The sequence below is a fragment of the Artibeus jamaicensis genome, unplaced genomic scaffold (genome assembly GCF_021234435.1).
Source record: "Artibeus jamaicensis isolate MK-2021 breed Jamaican fruit bat unplaced genomic scaffold, CSHL_Jam_final contig_233, whole genome shotgun sequence".
NCBI lineage: Eukaryota > Metazoa > Chordata > Mammalia > Chiroptera > Phyllostomidae > Artibeus > Artibeus jamaicensis.
In genome coordinates this window covers 24,027,229-24,053,400 of record NW_026521486.1, presented here as the reverse complement: position 1 = coordinate 24,053,400, position 26,172 = coordinate 24,027,229, and the positions used below count along the sequence as shown (strand labels likewise).

The window sequence follows — 26,172 nt, the reverse complement described above, 5'->3', positions numbered from 1 at the left end:
AAACCTGGGAGAAGGTGAAGTAGGGGAGGAGGAAGGCAGAGAGTGATGTGTATTGATCTGTAATGGGCCTGGCATTGTGTTAGGTATTTTCCATGAATTATTCCATGTAATTTTTGTGGACAAAAAAAAGAGGATTCTGGATTCTATGGAAAGTAGCCTTACAGGGTGCTTTGATCATAAATAGAATTCTAACTGGGCAGGTCATGATGAATAGTCATGCCCCAGGTGTAAAACGTTTTTAGTAGTAGGTTCGTCTTTGCCTTAATCAAGCCCTTTCCATTGTCTACATGCATCTAGGTTGACATACCTTTGAAATCACCACCCTCAAGAGAGCACATAATCTCGTTAACTATTCTGTGACCAAATCCCTGTCTCGCTTTCCCCCACCACCTTAATTTCTAGTGTATAAAAGCAGCTGCAAATCTGTTATTCTCTGGAGCATTTTAGATATATTATCAGTCTGGCTCATATAAACTCTTAAAACAATTCTCTACAGGTGTGGATTTTTTCACATCAACTATTTCAAGTCTTGGATGGTAGGCAGTATTGTTTCTACTTTACAGATAGAAAAAAACAGAAATTTAGAGTACTTTATACACGCTGAGTGGTAGAATCGAGATTCGCGTAGAAGCCCAACTCCAGAGCTCCTTCTCTTACCATTTTCCCCTTAGGAAACTACAGTCGGGGCAGGAATTGGACCAAAACTTTGTGGGATTCTGGTGCTGCCATGACATGGGTAGGAAGAGGAAGGTCCAAGGGAGCCTTCAGAATTTGGGAGGAGGAGATGAGGGGACTTGTCAGTTGACCTGAACCCTTTGCCTCTGATTCACTTCCTGCTGCTCTCTGTAGTTCTTCACTGCCCTCAAGAGAATGTCCTGGTCCTGAAAGTAGGAAGGAAAGGGATGGCAAGGTCAGGTGCTATGCCTCCAGATAGTCGGTGAGTTACTTACCAAACCAGAACTAGAATTTCAAACCTCTGACTCAGTCGTCATAGCGCTAGGTGGGTGCTGATTCCCCTCCTCCAACTCCGCAGGGTGCCCAGCTCCGACTCTTGGAAGCAGCTCACCCAACTCCTAGGGGGGCACCTGCCATTTGCTCTTGGCTGTGCAGAGTGAAGTGGCTAAGTGTCCTCAGAAGTGTCTTTTTAAAGATATTTCCAGGGATTTGTTTTTGTTTACCTGGGATTACAGTTCATGTTTGGAATCAGTACAGTGACACACCCTATTTGACTTAGCACTGAGTTGAACAGCAGCTGAGTGGATTTCCTGGTTGTGAAATCTCCTGCCCATTTGTCCCTCAGCCAGCCTGGGGCTGGCACCCCTTTATCAGAGCAGGAGAAACTGTGTGCATGTGCCCTGGAACGCGTGTCTGTGAGTGTGCCTGAGTGTGTGTGCTCCTGAACTCTTTTGCTGACTCTTCTGTCCTCCTCGGCTGGGTGCTTCTCTGCAGAGGGCGGAGTGTGCTAGGATAGGCTGGAGGAGAGGCCAGAATACAAAACTGACCCCCTCACTTATGAGGGGAAACACCAAAAGGTTTTTAATGTGCCAGAAGTGGCCCCTTTAGAAGAAAAAGCCAAGCAGAGTAAGTTGCAAGAGGGAGACTGCTTCTTGAGAATACAATGTGACGGACAACAGCAGGAGCAAGGTGTTTGAAAGAAGCCTGGGAGCAGCACCTGCAGGCGTCTTCTGGAGTATTAATCAGGTAGGAGAAAGGAGGTACAGATGGACCAGAAGCAAATCTGTGTTTACAGTGGGGTGCCCTTTGTGTGTTCTTGACTTTCTCCTCTTCTTGACTTATTCTGGGCTGGGGTGATTGCTGTTGATTTGTAATCCCAGGAAGAGAAAAGAATCAGGGACAATATCTGATTTAAGATGTATTGTTTCTGAGTCAGACAGAGAAAGACAAATCTCATATGATTTCCTTATATGCGGAATCTTAAAAAACATAATAAATGAACAAATAAAACAGAAACAAACTCGTAGATACAGAGAACATTTTGATTATTATCTGTTGAGAGGGAGTGTTGGGGAGGTGGATGAAAAAGGGGAAGGAGTTGAGATGTACAAATCACCAGTTATAGAAATAGTCATGGGAATGTAAACCACAGCACAGGAACTATAGTCAGTAATATTTTAATAACTGTATAATGTCAGACGGGTAATAGACTTAACTGAGGTGATCACTTCACAAGTTACATAAATGTCTAGTCACTAAGTTGTACACCTTACACTAATGTCACCTTGTATGTCAACTGTGATTAAGATATTTTTTTAAATTCAGAAAAACAGCCTCTACCTTTCACCCCCCCCAACAAAAAGGAAACCATTTCTAGAGAATTTGGGGGAATTGCAGCCCATGTGAGAATCTCATGAAAGCTAAAGAGCATCTGCTTTAGAAACATGGGCTGGGAGAAGTGGTGAGGAGTAAGTGCAGACAACTGTACTTGAACAACAGTAAAATTTCAAAAAGTTATATAATAGACATAAGTTGTCTTTTTCCACATGAACAACTGTCAACCTATTTTTGCCTAACCCTGTAGATAAAGGAAAAAGAGAAATCAAAAAAAGAATTTTTTTCCTGTGATAAAAAAAACATGAAAATGTTTTTTCATGAAAATGAAACATGAAAATGTGTATAAAAATGTACAAAAGGGTTGAAGGTTCATGTTTCAGTAAATGCTATTTTGATGACAAAAATACACCAACAAATAAAACTAACTAAAAAGGGATATATTACTTCAGGGTTTTTGAGGTTTGGATATAGTAGACACGGGATTACAAAACAGGACCACAATAACTGGAATGATCATTATAATAAAAATTAATGTCTTGAATTTGTACCACACCTTCAAAGAAAGGACACGTGTTCATCTCTGTGATCATAGCTGAAGCCTGACGCTGCTTGTGATGTTAGGGGGCTGCTCTTCTTGTCCATGTGTTATGGGGGCTGTCTTGCATCCCTTTGCTCCTTTACAGAGCAAACTTTTCGGGAGGATCCAAGATACAAATTGGCCTTCCTTATCTCTACTGTATATCACCCATGTTTCCTGCAGACAGGTGAAAATAAGAAGCAGGAAAAGCTGATAATGTTCAGACTTATTGTCAAAAGATCTTTTTTGAACAGTGTCAGGGCTTCAGACACCATGGCGGAGCCTGTTTTCCAACCCGTTCAATGTGCATTTCAGGGCCTGGGTCTCTAGGAAGGCAGGGCGGAGCAGTCGTGGTCCCTCTGGATGATCGATCTCCCTTTTTGCCTCCTGAACATTAGGAGATAACACCAGGCAGAAAGCAAGGTATCTACACAAGTCCGATTCTCCGGATTTGAAGATGGTCACCTCTTCAGTGTGTCCTCTCTCAAGTTTGCTTTAGTACAGAGGTGGAGCCTGGGCCACTGCATGGTGGCCCTAATTCCTAGGTCAGTGCTCCCATCTTCTGGGACTTCTGGTCCCTTCCTAACCCTCAGGCTCACAGTGGAAGATTGCTAGTCCTGGGAACTAGGCCCTTTACTTCAAAAAGCAGAAGATAGAAAATAGGACTAGGATCAGATCCAGGAAAGTGAGCAAATAAAGAAAATGACCCCAGATTCCATCATCTGGTGAGCACTGGAAAAAAATTCTGATTCTACTCTTTTCTTTTTGTTTGTTTTCTTTTTTTTTATTCTACTCTTACCTTCAGAGTACATTTTGAAGACAGACATGCAGGCATCATCTCTCCCCCTACGTAAGACCTTAGAGAACACACTTACAGGCAGATTCTACCCATCTGTTCTTTCTAGTTTATGGTACTTTGGTCAGCATTATGGTTTCCATGGTTCTTTCGGATTCTGACATGAATCGTTCTCACCACTATTGATCTTGTTCATTTGAGTGACAAGTGCATATGTGCAGTAAGATAGTTTAAGGAACATTGGGTTTGTAATTACAAGACTGGGGTATGGCCCTGGCTGGTGTGGTTCAGTGGATTGAATGCAATCCTGAGAACCAAAGAGTTACCAGTTTGATTCCCAGTCAGAGAACATGTCTGGGTTTCGGGCCAGGTCCCCAGCTGAGGGTGTGCGAGAGGCAACTGATGGATGTATCTCTCGCACATCGATGTTTCTCTCCCTCTTTCTTCCTCCCTCCCTCCCTCTCCCTCTAAAAATAAATAAATAAAATCTTAAAAAAAAGTAAAAGACTGGTGTGTGGAAACTTGTTCTGCTATTTACTTGCTTTTTTTAAAACCCTGGCTATTTCAGACCTTGCTGTCTCCGAATCTCAGTATCTGCCTGGCAGAATACCTGGCATATGTAGTTGTTCTGTATATGTTATTGGATGGGAAAACACAGAGAGCTTGTTTTCAGAATGTCGTAATTCTAGAGCCTCTAATCTGAGCATTTCTCTATCTTGCTTCCAACTTAACATGTTTATTCCATTAGAAGTTTTTATTTCTTTTGCTAGACAGCTCATGGGTAAGGATGAAAGGGGGAGGAGAAGGGAAGGCTGAGTGACTGAGTTAGAAGGCAGACTCTCAGTGTAGGGGCTGCTGTCTCTATATATTTTGTCCCTTTCACTTTACGTCTCTGCATCCTCTGCCGTCAAGTTCATAGATCTCAATAACTACTTTAGCGTGGTGTGGCATCCATCTAGGAAGGTCGATTACTTTTCTATATAAAAAGAATGGGGCTGGCAGATCCAGTTGTGTTGATACGCAGGTAGTAAGGTTGAAGGTGAGGCTAGCACAGCAGATTTAACCACATGTTATGGTCACAGTACCAGATGTTCTACAGAGGTCAGTCAAGGAATTTCTCACAACACATATGCAGACAGTGTACAGGAAAATGGACCTAATTTTAAAAATTTTTTGTAGGTGTATTTTGGCAAGAAGAGTTTCTTTTGGACACTCATGGTAGATTGCTGATTATGTTAGACTATTACATGCTAACTGAACAGAAATATCACTAGTGAGAGTTCTGCCGTTGTCACAAACAGAACTGTCTTTGTGTGTAAACCAGTTGTAGAGATGCAGTGTGGCATTGTGCTTGCATTGTGAGGATTTGTAAGAATTTGGAGAGTTAATATTAATATTTAGTTCAATTCTAGTTATGATTATTAACTTATGTGATCTCCAGACTATACATCTGCTAAGATTTGGTTTCCCCACTTCACTCCCATTCTCTTCCTATCTGAATCTGCTTCTTCATTGTCTATTCTTCACTGTATTCTCCCCTGGAGGGGGGCTAACCTTCTAAATGTGCTAACAGAAAGTCAGAAGCAACTGAGTGAAAATGAGAAATAACAATTATAAGTGAGGCAACAGGACTATTTTAGTTACCACCCTCCCTGAAGAGATTTGGCAATGTGGTTTTGTGTAAACTGCAGGCAAGCTATGTACATATTTTCCAACTGTCAAATATAGTTACCAGAGCAAAACAACTTTACAGCTTTACTCTATTCTTAATTCCAACATCCAGAATTTCATAATATATGGCATTAAACTGAGAACTTAAAATCTGCCAACTTTTTATTCATTGTCCTGATTAACATTGCATAAAAATGAAATGGAATAATCTTATTTAAAAATTAAGTAATACACAGCAAAAAAAATTAGACCTGTAAAAGGACCATAGGTGAAGTAGATCTGTCCCTCATAATCCATGGACCACAACTGCCCACAGGTGCTGTGACCACATACGTGACCATATACTACAGCAGGAGTCTTGGGTAGGGGGAGAGCCTTCAATAATACCTCAAGGAACAAAGGCAAGAAAAGATAAGGCAGGTGGGATTGTGTTTTATATGCTGAAGGATTTAACAGTCCAGTTAGGAGGAGAAGCAGTGGCCAACGTAGTTATTTTTTTCCACACAGTGAGGGGGCTATCTGGATGTATTGAAGGAGACAGAGTATTGGTCATATTGTAGGGAAATGTCGGTCAGCAGCATTCTAAGAATCAGATGGGTTAGAGTCTAACCCATTGGGAGACTCATCTTGGAAGGTTTTAGCATCAGGGCATGCCTTCTCACAGCTTGGCCACAGTGGGCCGGCAAAGTCATGCGGCAATTGAATATTAATTGCAGGAAGAAAAACAATGTAGAGAGGAATATTGTTACAAGCAAATGTGAGCATCTTTTGATAGAGTGCTTTGGCGGGCTCTGTGAGGTAAGTTGGCTTCTTGTGTGGACTTTCACGGATATGTGGCTATGCCTGGTATGTATATATTAAAATTTCTAGATTTATTTGGTATACTCCATTTGCCTCTAGACAAACTGTAACCTTTGGAAAGAGTTAGAAAAGCTATTTGTTGACTGGACTCCACCACACTATATATTTATTTTTTTGCTCCAGTATCCAATTTCGTTGGGTGGCTAGGTGTTTTTATGACTAACTCTATAAACTATCTATGCACAAATAAAACTTATATTGGTTATGTTTTCAGGAAATGTAATAAACGACCATATCGTGTCCAAAGGTGGGTACTTTGTACCAAGTGTCATACAGGAGTGGGAGTATAAGCATGGATATGAGATGCTGGGTGTAGGTCTGCGGCCATGTGCTTATAGTTGAGAGCGGCCCACGATGAGCACCTCTGTGGGGGCGCACATGCGTACACTGAGCTTCAAATGACTCTTCTCAGTACGTGTTAGTCAGTGGGTAGTTTGGTTTCCGGGCAGAGCTCACAAGTTTGAGCTGGCTGCTGAGCGACCTTTCTTCCACTCGTGCTGTGGTAAGACATGACGCACAGAGAACCTGTTCCTCAGAGTGAACTCATTAACTGGCTGCTCCCTGAATGAAAATAATTACATTTGATAATGCAGTGAAAAGGAAGTAGGAAGGAGGGAAAATATGAGTGTGAATGGCAGTGAGAGATTTTCAAGTAGCTTTTGAATTCTGGCTGGACGCATGTTTATTTGTAAGACCTCCATCATTTCACTCTATCAAGGCTCCCCGTTTTTTGCCCAGTTATTAGTGCTTTTCCTCCCCTGTGCTCTTGTGGAATGGAGGAGATTTCTTAACTACATTGCACCTTACCGTTTTGATTTACAAACTGAATGAAATGGGCTTTGCTGTCTTATTATTCATTGACTTCACAGATTCCTTGTGATGCACCCACCCACAGGTAAGAATTCACTTTCCTCTCTGTAATTTTCCTCCTTCAGGCTGCTTCTCTATGTACTTAGGCTTCTGTTAACCAACCACACACTTGTCTGTCTTCTAAACTGTAAGGAAATCATTTAACTCTTATCTCCCCAAGCTCATGCAACTCCAGGGATAATAAAAATGGGGCTTGGCTGGAGCTGGGAAAATTTTTATTGTTTTCTTTTAGAGATAAAGAGAGAAATATCAATCTGTTGTATTACTTATTTATGCATTGATTGATTTTTGTATATGCCCTGGCTGGGCATTGAATCTGCAACCTTGGCATATAGAGATAATGTTGTAATTAACTCAACAACCTGAGCCAGGTCAAGAAACTTCTTTACATGTGTTTTTCAGGCACTAAAAAACTCTCTGCCTCAAGAGATAGCACTGTGCTTATTAATATCAATAATAAAACACAACACATAATACACTATGGCTCATGTAACATGTACAGTGTAGTATGTCACGTAAGCTACGATTCTAATTTTTAAAATTATACCTTGCTATCAAATGACTACAAAAGTGGATAACATATTTAGGATTATCTAGACAGTGGAAAATCACCAGATTTTGTGATTTTAATTCTGAATCAGATCATTCAGAATTAATTAAGCAGGCCCTGATGATCATAGAGCCAGGGGAGACTTTTGTTAACAAAAATAAAGCTTATAGATACATGGATGGGTGGTAACCACCAGTGTGCTTCAGAAAGAATGATGCAGGATTTGGGACATGTCATTTCAAACGTTATAGAGAATTAAAAGTGATTCACGTGAAGAATTTCTGTAGTAATGATAATCTACTTGAAGGAAAACTGGGAGTGGGAGAAATAGAGAAGGATGGGTTGAAAGAAATATTTTTATGGTACATCATCTTGCATTTTTACCTTTGAACCATATGAATATACTTCCTTTTTGTCTAAGAGAGAGAAAGAGAAATTGGCTTGATCGCGGTACTCTCTTTAGTCGATGTCCTGGCAGGAATGAGTGTCTGTATCTATCTGTATGTGATGGGCAGGGGAGCTCCTTGGAACTCTGAGAGCCGCTGAGTCAAACAGCTCTACTGCTAAGTGCTGTCTGTTTCTGGATGGTGGAGCTGCAGTGGGGGATGTTTCTGAGAAAGAAAGCAAATGCATAATTCATCTCTCTTGACACCTGCCAACTATTTCTTCATAGTCTCCATAGCTTTGTAAAAAAATGAAATACAGGGTGGGGCAAAAGGAGGTTGTGAGTATAGGAAACACAGCAATTAATCTTGTATTATTACTTATTAATTATTGTATTATTTTCCATATGAACAACTGTAAACATATTTTTCCCCATCCTGTATTTTGTTTTAGAAGTAAGTGAAACGCAACAAAATGAAATTAGACCTGCATAAGGCAAATAGGTAAATCTTTCCCATATAACCCATGGACCACAATTGCTCAGACAGATGCTATGAAAATGTATGTGAGCACTGGAGCAGGGCTCTTGAGTTGGAAAGGAGCCTTTAAAAATACTTTGATTTAATAAAAAAAAATAAAATAGAAAAAATACTTTAAGAAACAATGGCATGAAAGAATAAGACCAAATCAGGGCTGTATTTGCTATGTGAAAAATGCCAGGCAAAGAATAAAGCTCTTCTGGCCTGAGCATCAGGTAGATGGACAGAGATTAATGTATGACGCCGAATTTCAGGCTAATATCCAGGGACCTGTAGATGTGTTTCAGAGTGCACGATTCTCTGGGTGCTCCCCTTTATTTTCTTCAGAACGACTCAATCCTCGGGAATTCTCAGCCGTGCTCTGTGCACTCTCAGTGGCTCAAGCGTAGAAGTGGACAGCTGTGTGGCAATGGGAGACGAGAAGGGCATGACACGAGTGCTCCTGGAATGCAGTCTCAGTGACAAGTGGTGTAGTAAGTACAGATGTCTATGTTCTGGCCTTAGGATAAGGGAGACCCAGGTCTGGATAAATTCTAGGAGGGGGGTAATTTGATTCGTAGTGACGCAAAGACAGTATTGATAAAGAAATGGGCACTAGAGGCTGTTGTTTTTTAAAAGTGGCAAGTGGCAATCAGAGATCCAGATGTTGCTTTCTTCATCTGAGTGGGAAGAATAAGAGAAGAGCCACAGAGCACACTTTCAGGTTAGGAAAGAGGGACATTGATGTTTCTAATTAGAGAGTTGCTCCCAATAGGGTTTCCTTGGAATGGGAGAGGAAGAAAGAAGAGATGACCATTTCAGTTGGATGAGCTGAGGACTGGTGGGTGAGGGAACTTGTGTGGACATCAAGTCAGGCTTCTTCTTTCATTTCGCATCTTCCTGTTTAATTTCCTCCCCAGTTGTCCAGGAGAACCAGTATGAAATCATCATCATCCCAGCCCTTCTGGTTGGCATCTTCCTCATCATTCTTGGGGTCATTTTGTGGCTTTTTATCAGAGGAAAAAGAGCTCAACAACGGTCTCCTGGACTCCAAGGTAAAGCTTGAACTGGGGTGGGACAGATGCTCAGGGAAGATGGAGATTTCAGAAAAATAAAACTGAAGTCTCAATGAGTCCCACTCTAGAGGTCTAGGTCCCTGCAATAGAGGATGAGGCATGGGTCCCCTCCTTTGGAATTCAGAGAGGGATGAGCTCTTCTCTAGGTAGTACGGAACTCATGAGTAGAAATTCCATACATGCGTGGTAGCTGAAACCAGAATAGACCAGAGAGGCCTCACGTGATCTGTTTCTGTCCTCTTGGTCTCATTGTACTATCAAATATTTGGCTTTATGAATGTCCAAGGATCTGGGAGCAAGACCTACTAGGGAAAGCCCAAGGCTTTGCTACCAGCTTTGAAGGATGACATCTTACTCTATAATGCACTCCAGCCCTACTCTGTGCCTCTGGAATATATGATGAAAAGGGGTAGCCTTCATAATAACCTTTGAAGTGTTAGGTAGGGGGTGCTAACATGCTGTTCTGGAGTGTCACTGCATTTCTGATGAAAGACAATCAGCTAGTACATGGAACTAAGAGTAAAAGAAGGGGAAAACTCTGACATGAGTTATATGAAACTTTATAGTGGCCAACCCTTAGTCCCTCTCTAAATTTTATTCCAATTCTCTTATAATTCACTCTTGTTAAAAAAAGCTTTCCAAAGAAGTTGTTTGAACTTACTTTCACTACTACTTGTCACATTTTTCAATATACTGAAAACAGAAGGTTTTAACCTCACAGCCACCAAAACGACTCTTTCCAGGATCACCAATGACAGCTACGTTGAGTTCTAATCTTATCTGACCTGTCAAAAGCATTCAAAACAATCTTGTACTTCTTTCTTCTTGAAACACTTTTTTCTTTAAATCTCCAGTCACTTTCTAAATTATCTCATTTTAAGCCTATAGATTCAAATGCTTTTTCTAGTCTAATTATACACCCCCCCACCTTGAAGTCCAGATTCTTCTCTGAAACCACTAGCGTTGCAGTTGGGATTTAATACACTTCTCATATGTAATATGTCCAAAGCAAAGGCCCCAAGATTCCCTCACAAATATCCTCTGCCAGTGGTTTTCTCGATCTTAGTAAAAGGCAAACCGAACTACCTATGTGTTCAGTCTAAAATACTAAAGCTGTCCTTGAGTCCTGTCTCTCACACTTCATATCCAATGCATGAGCAAATCTTGTTAACTCTACCTTCAAAGTTAACTCATACCACTCTCACCTCATAGATCATTGTAAGACACTCTCAACTGGTTTTCTTGCTTCTGCCTCTATCCCTTTATGGCATCTTCTCCTCAGAGTAGCAGAATTATTCTTTTAAAGTGTAAGTCAATCCTGTCAATTATCTGCTTGATACTCCCCAGTAGTCTCCCGTCTTAGAATGAAAAGAAACAAAATTCTTTCAATGGTGTAACATGATCTACCCCTCGCCTCCGGCGTCCTCTGCTACCATTTTCCAGTTATTGCACTTGATTACAGCTGTACTGACTTCATGACTCTTCCTCAGATATGCCAAGTATGCTCCTTATTCAATACCTTTGGACTTCTTGTTTCTTTAGTCTGTAATACGCTTCCTGATACCATATGGTTTACTCTCTAATTGCTTCCAGGAGTTTCTCAAATGTCATCACAAAGGCCTTTCCTGACCTTCAGACATGAAATAGTATCATTGATGCTTCTTATTCCCCTGTTTTCCTCCATAACACTCATCACCTGGCATATTATTATCTGTTTCCTCTCTCCTACCACTAGAAAATAATTTTCATAAGAATCTGAACTTTGCCCATTCCTAACACCTAGAATAGTATTTGGCATGTAGAAGGTGATATTTGTTGAATAAATTGATAAATGATTGAATGAACAGAGATTTAATACAAAGAAAGAATATTTCTAATTCAGTGGAGAAAAGTTGGCTCAGGATGGGAGAATGTAGCAAAAGACTTTTTGAATGAAACTCTAAGAAATGTGGAATGTTTGACCATGGGGACAGTTTGAAGGAGTTAGGATAACTGCAGCTAAGAGCTGAGTAGTTATCACACCTCCCCATGACATTTGGGGGCCATTTGATGAACTTAAATGATAGTCTCTACTGGGAGTTACCACCACCTTTAGGTATCTGTGGTCTGAGTATTATTCAGAAACTTCCTCAGCTGTCTCTGTACTATATTCATATTTAACTGTGATCCTGAGAAACACAGAAAGAAATGGCCATTACCACTTTCCAGAGGTCATCTTAAGTTGTCTTAGAAGTAATGAAATTATTATACAGGTTCTAGATGGTTGGTATTAATGCTGGTTCACAGAGAAGCATCAGAACATATCCCCACAATGGCTGAAGAAAAAAATTGTTAAAGGAACTTTCTTGCCAGTTTTCCTCAAGCTCTGCTTTTATGGAGTTGAGGGCAGGAGAAAACGGTCTGGTATCATCTCTTTGTTCTAGGTGCTGCCCCTGTGCCCTCTAGGAGCCTAAATGGGCAAGTAGGAGCAAAGGGAGGAGGCGTGCTCGTGCCGCTTAAGGAGACATCAGTGGAAAGCCTTCTGAAAGCTTCCACGCAGGCCCTGGCTGAGCTGCAGGTGCCGCGGGAGCAGCTCTCCGAAGTTCTGGAGCAGATCTACAATGGTGGTTGCGGGGCCATCTATCGAACCAAGATGCACACTGGGGACCCTGCTAAGTCCAAGGTTATCGTCCTCAAGGCTTTAAAAGGTAAATGGAGAAGTGTTAGACTTCCTTTTCCCTTTTTACTTTTCCACTGTGAACCCCCCTAACAGTAAAAACAAAAGGCTTTGCAGACATTAAGATGTTAATTGATGGTTAAGTGTGATCACAATTGTGTGCAGAATAAGAAGGGATTAACAAGTGAAAACTCAAGACAGAAATGTTCTTCTTAGGCCCTGGCCAGGTAGCTCAGCTGGGTAGAGTGTCGTCCTGAGGTGCCAAGGTTGCAGGTCTGATGCTTGGTCAGGTCAGGGCACATACAGGAGTCAACCGATGAATGCATAAATAAGTGGAATAGCAAGCCAATATTTCTCACTTTCTCTCTAAAAAAATCAATAATAAAAAAACTTCTGAGGTCTTACCCCTGACGCATACCTGGAGTGAGACCTATTCCTCCGTTATGAAGGAACTGTTTATAAAGAAAAAAGAAAAAGAAATGTCTTTCCTTAGCTCAACTTTGCCTATCAAGGCTGTTCAAACTGATTTTAACATTGGCTATTATTGGATGAGGATGTTGAGGATGATTGTTTATTTTTCTTCATTATTTGATATCTTTTACTTATACATATGTATTTTTTGCTGATTCTCATAATATGGGCTAGTAATGGTTGATGCATAGAACAAACATAGAATAAGCAAGAACAGTAATTAAAAGGCCTAGGCCATGATAACATTTTAAAACGAAGAGAACACTTGCCTCTTTAGGCAGATGAAAACCTACCTAGTTGTAAGACGTATGATTCCATGTTACCTTTGACAAAAGATCAGTGAATATCATCTAATTTGTTCCCTTCCTATTTACTTTTTGTCAATATTCACTCATTTTCAAGGCTTTGAGAATTATCATCTGAGGTTGCCTCCTGCCTCAAATTTCTCATTTTATCCAAGATGTTCTGACTGTCGCTGCCAACGGCTCTTCTGTTCTCCACAGAACCAGCTGGGCTCCACGAGGTACAGGATTTCTTAGGGCGAATCCAATTCCATCAGTACCTGGGGAAGCATCAGAACCTGGTGCAGCTGGACGGCTGCTGCACAGAACAAGAGCCGCTCTATATGGTGTTGGAGGATGTGGCCCCGGGGGACCTGCTCAGCTTTCTCTGGACCTGCCGCCGGGTGAGCAGTAGGGTGGAGGTGTTAGAAAGGAAACGCTTTACCTGGCTGATTAGATGTTCACATGTCAATTAGCCTGACAAGTAACAAAGTAGAAAGATAGTATAATAGCATACAGAGTAATTGAGCGTCATCACCCAATAGAACTTCTTATGGTGATATCAGTGTTTTATATCTGTGCTGTCCAATATGGTAGCCACTAATCCCATGTGGCGATAGAACACTTGAAATGTGGCTGATGTGACTGAGTACCTGAAGTTTTAGTTTCATGTCATGTTAAATAATTCACATTTAAATAGCCACAGGTGTCCAGTGGCCACTACCACACTGGCAGTGCAGATTCACAGTGTAGGCTCCAGGCTCCATCTCCTACCAGCTGCGTGCGTTTGGGCAAGTTGTCTCTCTGAGCCTGCGTTTTCTGAATCTGTAAAATGGGAGTAATTATAAATTACTATGAACATTAAAGAAATTACATATGTAAGAACATAGCAGTCATTGGTAATGGCAAACACTCAAAATAATAGCTGTTATAATGACAATTACATAACAACATAACTATTTATTACTGATTGTTGTTGTATTTTCCATTCTGTAACATCCCCCTACTATGCCAGGGTTGAGCTGAGGAGGGATTCATCTTTTAAGCTTTTGTATCTCAAACTCATACATGAAAAAATTAATTTCCACCGAAAGTACAAATCTTTTTCAATTTCCCTACTTTTCTATATATCCCTCTTTCTGATGCACTACATGTTTCCTTACTTAGTTCTTTACTTGCCAGTGAGAAAGACTGATATTAAACAGGTCTCCTCATTGTGCTAATTCTTTTACCACTAAATGTGCACAAAAAGGGGCCCAGCTGACGTCTCCCACCTCGTGACACAAATGGGACCCTGCACAAGTCTCTAGGTGCTTTAACCCTTTTAAAGAGCTTATCCATCTGTGACTTGTTCTGTGCTCTAGCCTCACCAGCTTTTTTCTGTTTTTTTCAGTGTTACTAGGCTTCTCTCTTTCAGATTATCTTTGCAGGCTTTTTCTCCCCTTTTTACACCAGACTTCTCCCCTCTCTTCTTTGTATGGTCAACGCCCACTCATCCTTCCAATCTCATCCAAGGCTTTCCTTGCTCAACAACTGAATTGGTTCTCCTTCCCCTACCATCATATGCTGTCTTTTACATTCCCTTCATGGTACTTATGGGTATGTAATTGTACATTTGCATATGATTATTTGATTTTGAGTTATTTGTGTTGGCCGTACTATAAACTCCAGGGGCCAGCAGACATATTTATTTTGTTTAATCTTATGTTGTGCTCCTAAAATGGAATCTGGCACATAGTAGACATTCAAAAAAAAATGTGTCGGGTTACTGTGCTTAATTAAACACACACACCCACTACCCCAGGGTACAATTGATGCTTTATCTGGTGCTTTCTTACCTGCTATTCTGTAAGAAATTCTTCCTGCATTCTGCTATTCACCTACATTCCTTATATTTTTCTCCAGTCCAATAAATCATTGTGTCTCTCTACATATCTGAGACTCTCTAATATCAGTCTGTCCTTGAATCTTACAGTTCTATTTTAGTATTTTTTCTTAGTTTTTATATCTGCATTGAAGAATATCTCTGCCCATATTTATTTTTCCAATCTGTTCACGTCATCTTGATATAATGCCTTTCTCTGTCTCTTTAGGATGTGATGACCACGGATGGGCTTCTCTACGACATCACGGAAAAACAAGTGTATCACATTGGGAAGCAGGTCCTCTCGGCTTTGGTAAGCTGGGCCAAAGGATGGCAGACCTTCGGGATTTTTCTTGTTAGTCTGGCATTTGATGCCATATTTTTCATACTTATGTTCCTAAATGAAGTATATATTATAAGGAAAACCAGATGGGAGTTAGAAGGTGGAAGCTTAAGCACTGAAACATTATTTTCAGTTCTTTCTTTATGAAATGGTTAGATAGTATCCTATAGGATTGGTCATTCTGGGTGGACAGTAGTCACTTTAGGGTTTTTAGAAAGAGCAGGAAAGGTTTTAAAAAGTTTCTCAGTCTTAAAGTTTGAAAACCAGGGCTTCATACTCTTACTTCCCTATACATAGGAATATTAATAGATGTAAAAAGGGCAAATAGGGAAACAGATTGGGAAAAGATATAAGAAGATAAAGTAAATGGGCAAAAGGCTACAGACCCAGGAGGAAGTGTACCATTTTAGACCTGAAAAACAAGAAGCACTAGTTCGGAACACGTCTGGTTGGAGACCTGCTTTGGTACTGAATGTAACAGGGATCCATGTACTTTAAAAAGAAGGAACAAATGGGAGAGCAGGAATAAGAAGGGATAATAGGAAGATCATTCCTATTTTTAAACCAACTTAAATAAAGAGATAAAAGAAAGAAGAACTCAAGGTTTAAGAAAAAAATCCCTGCCCTGGCTGGTGTAGCTCAGTGGATTGAGCGCGGGCTGCAAACAAAAGAGTCGCTGGTTCGATTCCCAGTCAGGGCACATGCCTGGGTTGCGGGCCAGCTCCTCACTGTGGGGCATGTGAGAGGCAACCACACACTGAAGTTTCTCTCCCTCTCTTTCCCTCTCTCTAAAAATTAATTAACTAATTAATTTCAAAAAAGAGAAAAATCGCTGAGGAAATTTAGATGACTGTGCCTATAAAATTATTTAGAGAATTACCTTTAAAACAGCATTTGTTATAAAAACATAAGAAATTTTCTATAACAAATTTGATACAGAAAAGCTGTGAAGTTTCTACTTTACGTATTCTGCCATCTGGAGGTATGAAATGTAGTGGGGACCTAAATGCAATAAGGGGAAACTTAGAAAAGAAGAAGTAGTGAGATGAGAAAAGAGCGGTAGTTAGAATTGAGGTTCCCGCGGGGCTGGGGAGAGAGCACATCGCATTACTGAATATTATCTCTGGGGTTTGGAGGGCCCCGTTGGTATATTTCGCTGATAAAGTTGGGGCGTCAGCATACCACCTTCCGTGTATTCTGAACCACAAAAGCAGAGGTGTCCTGTTGGGAAGCGTTGATCCCATGGATGCTTTCACTGGGACCCTAGGTTACCAGTTAGAAGATAATATCATACTCTTTTCTTCCTACTTTTTGCAGCCCCAGAGTTACTACATTATTTAATTCTTCTCGTTATAGTATAATTTATTTGTTCTAAAACTGCACCAGGGAGAGAAGATTGTTCGTCACTGTTTCCTTCCTCATCAGTGATTGGAAATTGCCATCTTAATCTTTCATTTTCCCTATCATGTTATCTGGTAATCGTAGACCTCAGTCTCTGGTCCCTTGGTCATGCAGAGCTTTCCAGTTTCTGCGTACACCTTGGATGGCTTGGCGTTGGGGCAAGTGATTCCAGCAACCCAGTGGCATCCAGGTGCGAAGGTTCTCAAATGCCTTGCTGATTGTGCTTAGTGTCACTTAAAGAGTTATTCAGAATATGAACAGCAGGCCCCTTTGCCTAGATTTCATTCAAGTAAATGTGGAGTAAAACTCTTCTATTTTTAGAAAGCTCTTAGGCAGTTCTGATGTTCAGCCTGGCTGAAACTGTGTGGCCTGTGGCCTTGGGTAATCATTTAGATTTACCTAAAAGATGCTTCCTTAGCACATCTCACCTTGTTATTTTAGGATTAAAGTGAGATAAAACTTCATATGATGTATCGTTATGACCCTGAGTTTCCCTATGTGCACATTACCTCGTTTGGAGACTGCTGCTGGAAACCTGACCCCTGCTCCCTTTTCCTCTCTAAGAGAGGGATGGAGTCAGGCAGGGGTTAGGGCTGGACGCCCAGTAGGTGACTAGACTTTCCAAACTGAGTATTAATGTTACTTGGATTATTTGTGCAGTTTGGTAATACTAAACAATTTTATAGCTAAAAAAACCCCACACATGAGAAATACTGGCTCAGAACACGTTTGGTTGGAGAATTGCAAAATGTTTGGTTCACTATCATGGCTTGGACATTGTATGCATATATATATATATATATATATGTATACGTATATATATACACACACACATATATATATATCAGTATTAATGAGAATTGTTTGGAGTAGCAAATGTTCTTGCCTTTTTGATGATTCTTAGCACCGCTTCTTCTCGGGTGTGATCCCAGCCATGGCCTCAGACAGCTGGTCTATCTTTGATCTTATATTGACAGGAATTTCTTCAGGATAAACATCTGTTCCATGGGGATGTGGCAGCCCGCAATATTCTGATCCAATGTGACCTGACTGCTAAGCTCTGTGGACTGGGCCTGGCTTATGAAGTCCACACCCAGGGGGCTATCTCCCCTGCTCGCACCATACCTCTCAAGTGGCTCGCCCCAGAACGGCTGCTGCTGAGGCCAGCTGGCATCCAAGGAGACATGTACGGCTTGTTCCTGCCCTTTGGATTTCTTTCCTTCTTGACCTGCGTGCCCCCTGGTTCCTGCCCGTGGCAGCATCTGTTGCCAATTATGTCTATGAATGAGATCTCTAATTAGAAGTCAGACAGACTCTCAAGCAGAAATGTGTGTCATGTGACAGAGCTCATATTTGGCATCTGCTGCAACCTTTTTCAGTGCCTTTGAAATATTCCTTCTGTGTTAGATTAGCAGCCTTAATTAAGAAAGCAAAAAGAAAAATGAAAAGATTATTCACAATGATACCTAGTAAAGTCCTTTCTATCTGAAGGATGTGGGTGCAATTAATCGAAAGCCTAGTTAAATCAGGAATTATTAAAATAGAAAGAAGTATACATATGCCAAATAATTTAACTTAAAACATATAGATGAGTATTTATTGATCTTTTGGAGGAGGGCCAAGGCCTTTTTTATGAGGATGGACCTGCAAAGTGGTGTTACATGTTGTTTCTTGAATGTATCCATAGAGAATTATTTTTACATTTCATATTGGGATGATTTTAAATGAGAAACTTGAAAACATATGTGAAGCAATTTGACCACACATTTATTGTTATTTTTCCTAATTTTTACAATTGTGTCACCCACACAATTTGATACCACTTCCTTTTCAGCAGCTTATTTTTATAGAAAATTTTCAAAGTATTCAAAGTATTTCACTTACTTTTCAGGGAGCTAATGTGTTCTTGAATTTATATTGAATTAATGTGCATAATAAACATTTAATTGATTACATAATTATGTGCATGACTGTAATAAACAGGACTGTGAAGAATCGCAATTAACTTTGGGTAACCATATAACTCAAGTGCTTGGAGATTGCATAGATGTAGCATAGACTATTTTACTAGTTGTCAATGTCATGAATGACAGAGAAAATTTACAATGTCAGTTAATTATGGTTTAGAGACTTCCATTGCTGCCTCACTGATGCCTGCTCTTCAATAGAAATCGGAGAGTATTAAGCTTAACTGGGAAATAGTATTCATTTAATGATGATGTCATAGAGTAGTGAAATACACATCTTTCAAATTATATTGCTTAGGGAAATATGTATTCCAAGCTTGTTCTGTTAACATTGATTCTAGGTTTGGGCTACTAGATCTCCTGAGGGAATAGTAGGTGAATTATAAATCTCACTTGGCCTTGTGCTAAGAATAAAGTCTAGAATTTCAGCTGGAAGGAATAAAAAGGATGCAAGCTGTGCAGAGGGGAATTTCTGTTTGGGTGAATGTGTTTATGTGTTCATGTAAACACACACCCATCACTTAGTCAATAATAGTAAACACCTATTCCTATGAAATATAGGGAAAAAAGGAGACATAAATCCTGTCCTCAAAGAGATTGGACTCCAAGGGAACTGGACAGAAATGCTTTCTGATGGCACTGTTATTTGGGTCACTTTATCAGACACCCTCTGTGCCCTTTCATTCCCTTCTTTATAGCGCTTTTCCTGAAGGCGTCCGGTATTTAAGTGGGCTCTCTTTAGGAAAGGCAGAAATAGAAATGAAGTAAATGACTGTTTCTTTTACAGATGGTCCTTTGGTATCCTGCTTTATGAAATGGTGACACTAGGTATGTACCTGTGTGCAGTATGTTTCTTTGAGTGATGGAGGACATGGGTATTTGGAAAGGGTTTCAGTACCATCTCTGAGGCTCGAGCTGGGCTGACATGAAATCCTTCTTTTAACTTTCTTTTGCTTGCTTTCTCTTTTTCTTCCCTCAACACTTGACCAATTCCAAGGATGTTTTAAAATACAAAAGGTAATTCCAAGAGTGATCCTCAATAACATAAAAATGTTGTCTTCAGATTTATTAACCCATTTGATTGAGAAACTGCAGTACCTTCCCTCATTAGGGGAATGGCCGGCAGGTATTATTCTTTGCTTTATCTTGTTAACTTTTTTAGTGACTCAACATTCTCCTGAATTATCAGTTTTTCCCTCAAACACTTTCACTGCACCAAGTTTCTCTAGGCTATCTCTATGCTTGATCACTGTGGAGCAACTATATTATATCTAGTCTTTTTCTTACGGTTTATATTTACTTACCTTTTGCAGGCAATTGGCCCAGGAGGATGGAGAGCAGTGTTAGTTCTAGCTTCTACTCTAGGGCAGCTAAAGTTCTCTCGCTACTCTGATTCTTTCCATACCAACAGGGGCACCACCGTATCCTGAAGTCCCCCCTATCAGCATTCTGCAGCATCTCCAAAGAGGGGAAGTCATGAAGAGACCCAGTAGTTGCACACATACCATGTAAGTGGCTTTTAAGGCCTACTCTTCTCATTCCAAATCCCTTTTGCTCCCTATCCATCATGCTCTTTTCAGCCATCACTTCTAGCTGTCTTTTCTGTGCTAATGTACATCCCTATACCAAACTTGTGCGGTAAAACACATCTGCTTATATGTCATATACTACATATACATATGCATAATGTATATGTGTGTACCCACACACAGTGTGCAACCACTGAGGACTATGTTAGGAATCTAAATCTGATAGAATTCAGTTCTTCTAGAAGCTTCTAAAACAGGTAAGAAGCAGACCAGATGCAGTGCATGTACAGTGGTCTCTTATTTGTTTTGGTGTCCGTCTCAGTCAGAGACCGCCAGCCTCAGCTGTAACGCAGCCATCATAAAATCCACTGCATCGGCTCTTATTTAGGATTTCACTTTCAGAAACTATCGACTATCTGACTATCTGACTTTTCAGCTCTGAGCACATTAGAAGCCAACTGGAAGAAGGAGGTGGGAAGAAATTGTAAGCACAGAAGTACAGAAGAGATGGTTACAGAACATAAGAAACTATTAAATTATTCATGAGAAGGCAGTAGAGACTATAACATGTTATTATCTATTTCCATTGAAATTGTTGCTATTTTGTAAATCTTTCAGCATTGAAAGGGCAATTTTTAAGGTGGGTTTCCATACAGTAAACACTTACTATATCAACCACATTATAAATGTTAACTGTTGTAACTATAAATATACCTAGTGTAGTGATGCTAGCTAGGCATTCTGGAATCAAATTGCTGACAAGTATTTCTTGCAAGCTTTCTATGAATGAAAGGCTGTCCTTGATACTGGGGGAGACACTTAACCGATAAAGTAGCTAATCCTGAAAAACTTAACATCAGATGAGATATCTGAAACAATATGAAAATAATCATAAAATGTCAGGCAATAAATAGAATGGTTAAAAGCTCGGACTCATCTCAGAGTTGAGAAGACATATGTTCAGTTCTAGTCCTGCTACTTTACTATATATTGTTTTCCTATTTTAAAATAGGTATGATGGTAATCCTACCTCAAAGTTATTGTGAAGCTACAATGAAACAATGTGTGTTAGTTCCACTTCCATGCCTTACACAATCAGTTTAAATATTAGCAGTTCTATTCAAGCAGCATCTTTCATAAAGTCTCATTGCACAACACTCGTGAGCATGGGAAACGCAGTGAGGGGCTGAGGTTTACAAGGGACAGTTTCACAGAGGAATTGAGATTTAAAACCATCCAGTAGGACAGAGAGGACATTCAAGGAGTTGGGCACAGCATGAGCAAAGCAGAATTGGGTGTCAATAACCACCTCTAGGGCCTAGCAAGACTCCGACTGGGCTTTCGGCCAGGAGAAGGCTTCACTAAGGCAAGGCCTATGTGGTAGAGGAGCTAGTGGTAGGCTATGGACTTCATAGGGTAGGCAGTGGGGAACCTCTGTGAGTTCTTCAGCAGGGATGAGGTGTGATGAAGGTGAAAACAGCATTACACATGCTCTAAACCGGACTGGAGAAAAGCTAGTCTGAAGGTGGTAAATGCCTTTATTTAGGTTAAAACAATTTCTGGAAGGTCAATTACAAAAGGTCGGGATGACCTGGATTAATGGAAGGAAAACCTAATTGCATTATCCAAAATTAATATGAATAATCTCCCATAACTTCTTGTATGTTTTTAAATATTTTTTATTTTTCAGTTACAGTTGACAATACACTAGTTTCAGGGGGCAACGTAGTGATCAGACATTTACATAACCTATGAAGTGCACACCTCAGTAAGTTTGGTACCCGACTCATAACCATACATAGTTATTACAATATCATGGACTACATTCCCTATGCTGTACCATAACTTCTTATTTTCCTGTCTGTCGTGTACCTTTTACTGGTAGATAAGTTCTAGCAACTGTCTGGAGTGCCGCAAGTTAGTAACATCTAAAGATGAGAGCGCAATTTCTGAAAGAGCTTTTGTCGATAGAATGGGGGGAGAACTGCTGTTATTCTGACTGTAGCCTGAAAAGTCTTCAGTCACTCCTGTGATAAAAAGGGCTCTGTTGAGAAGGTGACATTAAGAGAGTCAGTATTAAGAAGACACGATGAGTATTAATCTCTGGGGAGAATAGAGTAGTCAGGACAATGAGAAGTAGATTAAAGAACTGCAGGGTGCTTTGTTAAGGTTGGTTAGGTGAGGAGACGTGTTCCTCATATAACCGCCTTGCCAAGCCAGTCAGTTTTTCTGGTTTCCCTTTCAGGTACAGTCTTATGAAGTCCTGCTGGCGCTGGAAAGCGGACAGCCGCCCCTCTCTTAGAGAGCTCTGCTCCCGCGTAAACACTGCTGCTCAGACTGCGGATGACAAAGTTGTGTTGCAAGTACCAGAGCTGGTGGTTCCCGAACTGTATGCAGCTGTGGCAGGCATCAGCGTGGAGAGCCTTTCCCACAGCTACAGCATCCTTTGAAGATCCGGGGGCACGAACATTTATGCAAGATAATTTACTCTAGGAACCAATTCCTCTGAGAACAGAGGATGGACTTTCCAGTGGGACGCAAAGGGAGAAGGGTCACGGGGAGCCTGGGTCTCCCCCTACACATTTCCCTAGACATGTGAAATGATGCTGGGTGAGACGCTACGCACCTGTATCCTTTAGGTGGACAAAATCCAGTTTCCTTTATGCTGTCCCAGTCCTAAAGACTCAGGGTAGAAATGGCACACAGTGGTGCTACAAAGGAGGTTCTAGAAACCTGCCATTTTGGGGGGCCACGGCACAAACAAGCTGGCCCCTCTCACCACAGGCTAGTTTCCTCTTGAAGTATGTTTTTTTCTAGACCATTATAAGGTCCAGGGAAATTAGAATTGAATGAGGAAATAGAAAGCCAAAAAGGGAGCTGATGAGAAAGAAAATGAAAGGTTCTGTTTGCTCAGAGATATAGATGTGGACCAAGGTCATCCTTCAGAGACAAGTTGGAGGAAAGACGTGACGTTCCGCGTAATGGTCCCTTCGGGCAGGGCTGGAGGAGAACCACAAGGGGAAATTTCCGAGTATCCCCGGGGCGTAGGTAAGAGAAACATGGTCCCCTTCTACCTAATGCTGAGGCAGGTGAGCCCTGTTGATGCTATTTTTAACTAGAAGCTAGAGAGGGGACCTTAATCATTGTATGAGTTAATCATTGTATGATTAAGAACATTTCAACATGTATTTTTTTTTAATCAGGCTGGCTTCCTGGTCCCTATAAGACTAAGGAGACTGAGTCCAATGAGGCTGATGATTAATATATGGTGTGCATTTAGTAAATAGAAAATGCGGAAGCCAAGCAAGAATGCTTAGTAGGCCAGGAGGTGTTTAACAAGGCCTAGCAAAGGATATCTTAGAAAGGATAGTAGCTTCCTATTTTCAATCATCCATTGATGTACTGTGAAACTTATTTCATTAAATTAATATTTATTGAATGAAAGTGGGTTTTCAGGTATACAGCTGCTAAAATCTCTACAGTAGCAAGGATAAAAGTAAATAAATGGAAGTTAATGTCGACAGAAAAATTCAAGAGATAATCTACATTGCCAGAAAAACATAACATGGGTGTAATACTCAACCTCACAGGGTTGCTGTGAGGACTGAATGAGAGTATTTGTATAGGATCTGGCACATAATACGTGCTCAGTAAATGTTAATTTTTTTCCTCCTTCCTGTCCTAGAATCTTTTATGTCTTTTTTGTTTAAAATCTAACTTGGCCAGGAAGGAAACCTTGGTCATCAGTCCCATATACCTAAAGGCAATGTTGTGGTTCAAGCGCCACGTGACTAAAAGGTTGAAGTCATCATTTTTATGAGAGCTTCTGGAGGACGACAGTAGTCTCCTACTTTGCAAAATACTGAAACTATGATGGTGGCAATTCAGCTGACATGTGATCTGTGATTTTAAAGACTGCTCGCTCGAGGCACTCTAGGAAGGACATCTAAGCCTCCTGTAGGAAAGATGACTGGCAGCTGAATTATTTTGTAGAAGTTAAGATCCTGATGGAGTCATGATGAGTCATCCAACTAAATAATGATTCTCACGCCCTCAGGAATGCCACAGTGACTCGTCAGAATTGAAATGGATGGTAAGCGGCCGCACAGTGAAGGGAGGTTGAGCGGCTTGGCACAAACTGATAAAGCCTCAGGGGATCTCATCATTGCTTCTAGGCTGTTCTTTGGAGTCAAATTTACACAGTATTTATTTATTGAAATATTTTTTTAAAGCTGAGTATTAAGGACAACACTGCCAGATATTGTACTAGGTGTTGAATACAAGAAATAGCTTTTGAGCACAGTCTACAAAGTAAGACATTATGCACATATTTGTATGAATATTTGCAAATTACACATTGTACTTAAGTGCTATGAAGAAAAGTGTAAGCTAGTAGGAGGGATTATAAAACAGAGGGGCTGCCTGAGGAGATGGCATTTAAAGTGAGACCGTAGGGATGCGTGAGTCAGCCTGGCAGACTGAGGAGAGACTTCCAGGACTACGTGTGTGGAAATTCTGAGGCAAGAAACTGTAGAACTGACAAGAGGCAAGTGGGGTGGGAGCACAGTGAGGTAAGAGGAAATTGGGACGTCATGACATTGTTCGTTCATACCATGTGTTAATATTTGCTTTTGGAAGGGGAAAAGAACCAGATAATTGCTATATTAAATTTTTACCCATGATTTTGTTTTTCTGGATTCAGGTCTGGAACACTGGATACACTAAATTATTTATTCTCAGAAAACTGCATCTTGGACATGGACGGTGGTGTGGGGATTGACTGTGGAAGTGAGGGGCAGGCTGGGTGGAGGGGTGTAAAGGGGAAAAATTGGGACAATTGTAATGGCATAAAAAGTAATAAAATGTACACACACACCCACACACACTTATAACAAAAAGAAAATTAGGTCTTTTCCTCACTTTGCCAGGCTTTCTCCAAGAGGGATATTATATGTCTGGCATCTTTGATTTACCAGCTATACCAGGTATTTCCAGGATTTGATTTTTCTATTAAGTGTATAACCAGTTCTGGCACATAGGAAAACCTGCTATAAAGCTCATTGTATAATGCTTTATAAATTTTAAATCATTTTACATATATGTTATTTTATGCTCTCAACAATTGTATGAGCTTGGTCAAGTTGATTGTAATATATTCATTTGGTTGATGAACAAATAAGCTTAGAGACAGTGACTTAAAGGAGGTTAGGTAGAGGTAAGTGTTGGGAATGATCCCAGGTCTTCGGACTGCCGTTCTTTTTACTGAAGCCCACTGAAGGCTAAAGGTCATCAACAGACAAGTTCCCTCTGTACGTTGGTAAAAGAAGGATAATCAAGAGTGGGTGAAACATAAACTTTCTGTAAAAGTTCACCTTATTCTTCACTGTCAGTCAAAACTCATCCCGCACAGGAGCATTCCTTACTTCCCCAGTTTAATTCTGTCTGGTAAGAAACGTGAGCTAAGCCATTTGATCTATTTTTTTTTGATATTCAAAATATCAAAATTTGTATTTGTTAAAATTTTTATTGTATTTTTTCCATTACCATTTAACCCTCTTTTACCCCACCTTCCCCCTGCAATCACCACACCATTGTCCATGGCCATGAGTCCTTTTTGCTCAGTCCCTCTACCTCCCAACTTCCCCCACTCTAGCTGTCATCATGATTTCTGTCTAAGAGTGTCTCTATTTTGCTTGTTCGTTGAGTTTGTTCATTAGATTCCACATATGAGTGAAGTCATATGGTATTTGTCTTTCTCTCACTGGCTTATTTCACTTAACACAATGTTCTCCAGGTCCATTCATGTTTTCACAAGGGTAAAATTTTCTTTTTTTACTGCCAAGTAATATTCTATTGTGTAAATGTCCCATAGTTGTTTTACCCACTCATCTTACTAATGGACACTTGGACTGCTTCCATATCTTGGCAATTATAAGTAACACTGCAATGAATTTAGGGGTGCTTATTTTCTTTTGAATTAGTGTTTTGGGTTTCTTTGTACATAACCCCAGAAGTGGGATAGCTGGGTCAAAAGGCAGACCTATTTTTCATTTTTTGAGATATTT

General features: G+C 40.4%; 1 protein-coding gene across 2 annotated transcripts; it reads left to right on the top strand.

Annotated features, from left to right (window-relative positions):
- Window positions 1-1,250: 1,250 nt before the first annotated feature.
- On the top strand, window positions 1,251-25,478 carry STYK1 (serine/threonine/tyrosine kinase 1). 2 transcript variants are annotated; one of them, XM_037164819.2, is made up of 10 exons: window positions 1,251-1,701; window positions 8,868-9,013; window positions 9,440-9,574; window positions 12,019-12,282; window positions 13,226-13,407; window positions 15,097-15,180; window positions 17,589-17,797; window positions 19,366-19,406; window positions 19,990-20,086; window positions 22,353-25,478. In XM_037164819.2, the coding sequence occupies exons 2-10, from the start codon at window positions 8,950-8,952 to the stop codon at window positions 22,555-22,557; spliced, it is 1,281 nt and encodes a 426-aa protein (XP_037020714.2). In that variant the 5' UTR covers window positions 1,251-1,701; window positions 8,868-8,949; the 3' UTR covers window positions 22,558-25,478. The 2 variants fall into 2 exon arrangements, with proteins under 2 accessions (XP_037020714.2, XP_037020713.2); XM_037164818.2 differs by lacking the exon at window positions 1,251-1,701 and adding an exon at window positions 6,928-7,092.
- Window positions 25,479-26,172: the final 694 nt, after the last annotated feature.

What these genes read in the sequence shown, in the direction of transcription:
- STYK1 (XM_037164818.2), top strand. Translation starts at nt 7,025, where the DNA reads ATGAAATGGGCTTTGCTGTCTTATTATTCATTGACTTCACAGATTCCT. An exon ending in TCTCAGTGACAAGTGGTGTA is followed by an intron (nt 9,014 to 9,439) that starts GTAAGTACAGAT and finishes TTTCCTCCCCAG; the next exon opens with TTGTCCAGGAGAACCAGTAT. An exon ending in AGTAGTTGCACACATACCAT is followed by an intron (nt 20,087 to 22,352) that starts GTAAGTGGCTTT and finishes TTTCCCTTTCAG; the next exon opens with GTACAGTCTTATGAAGTCCT.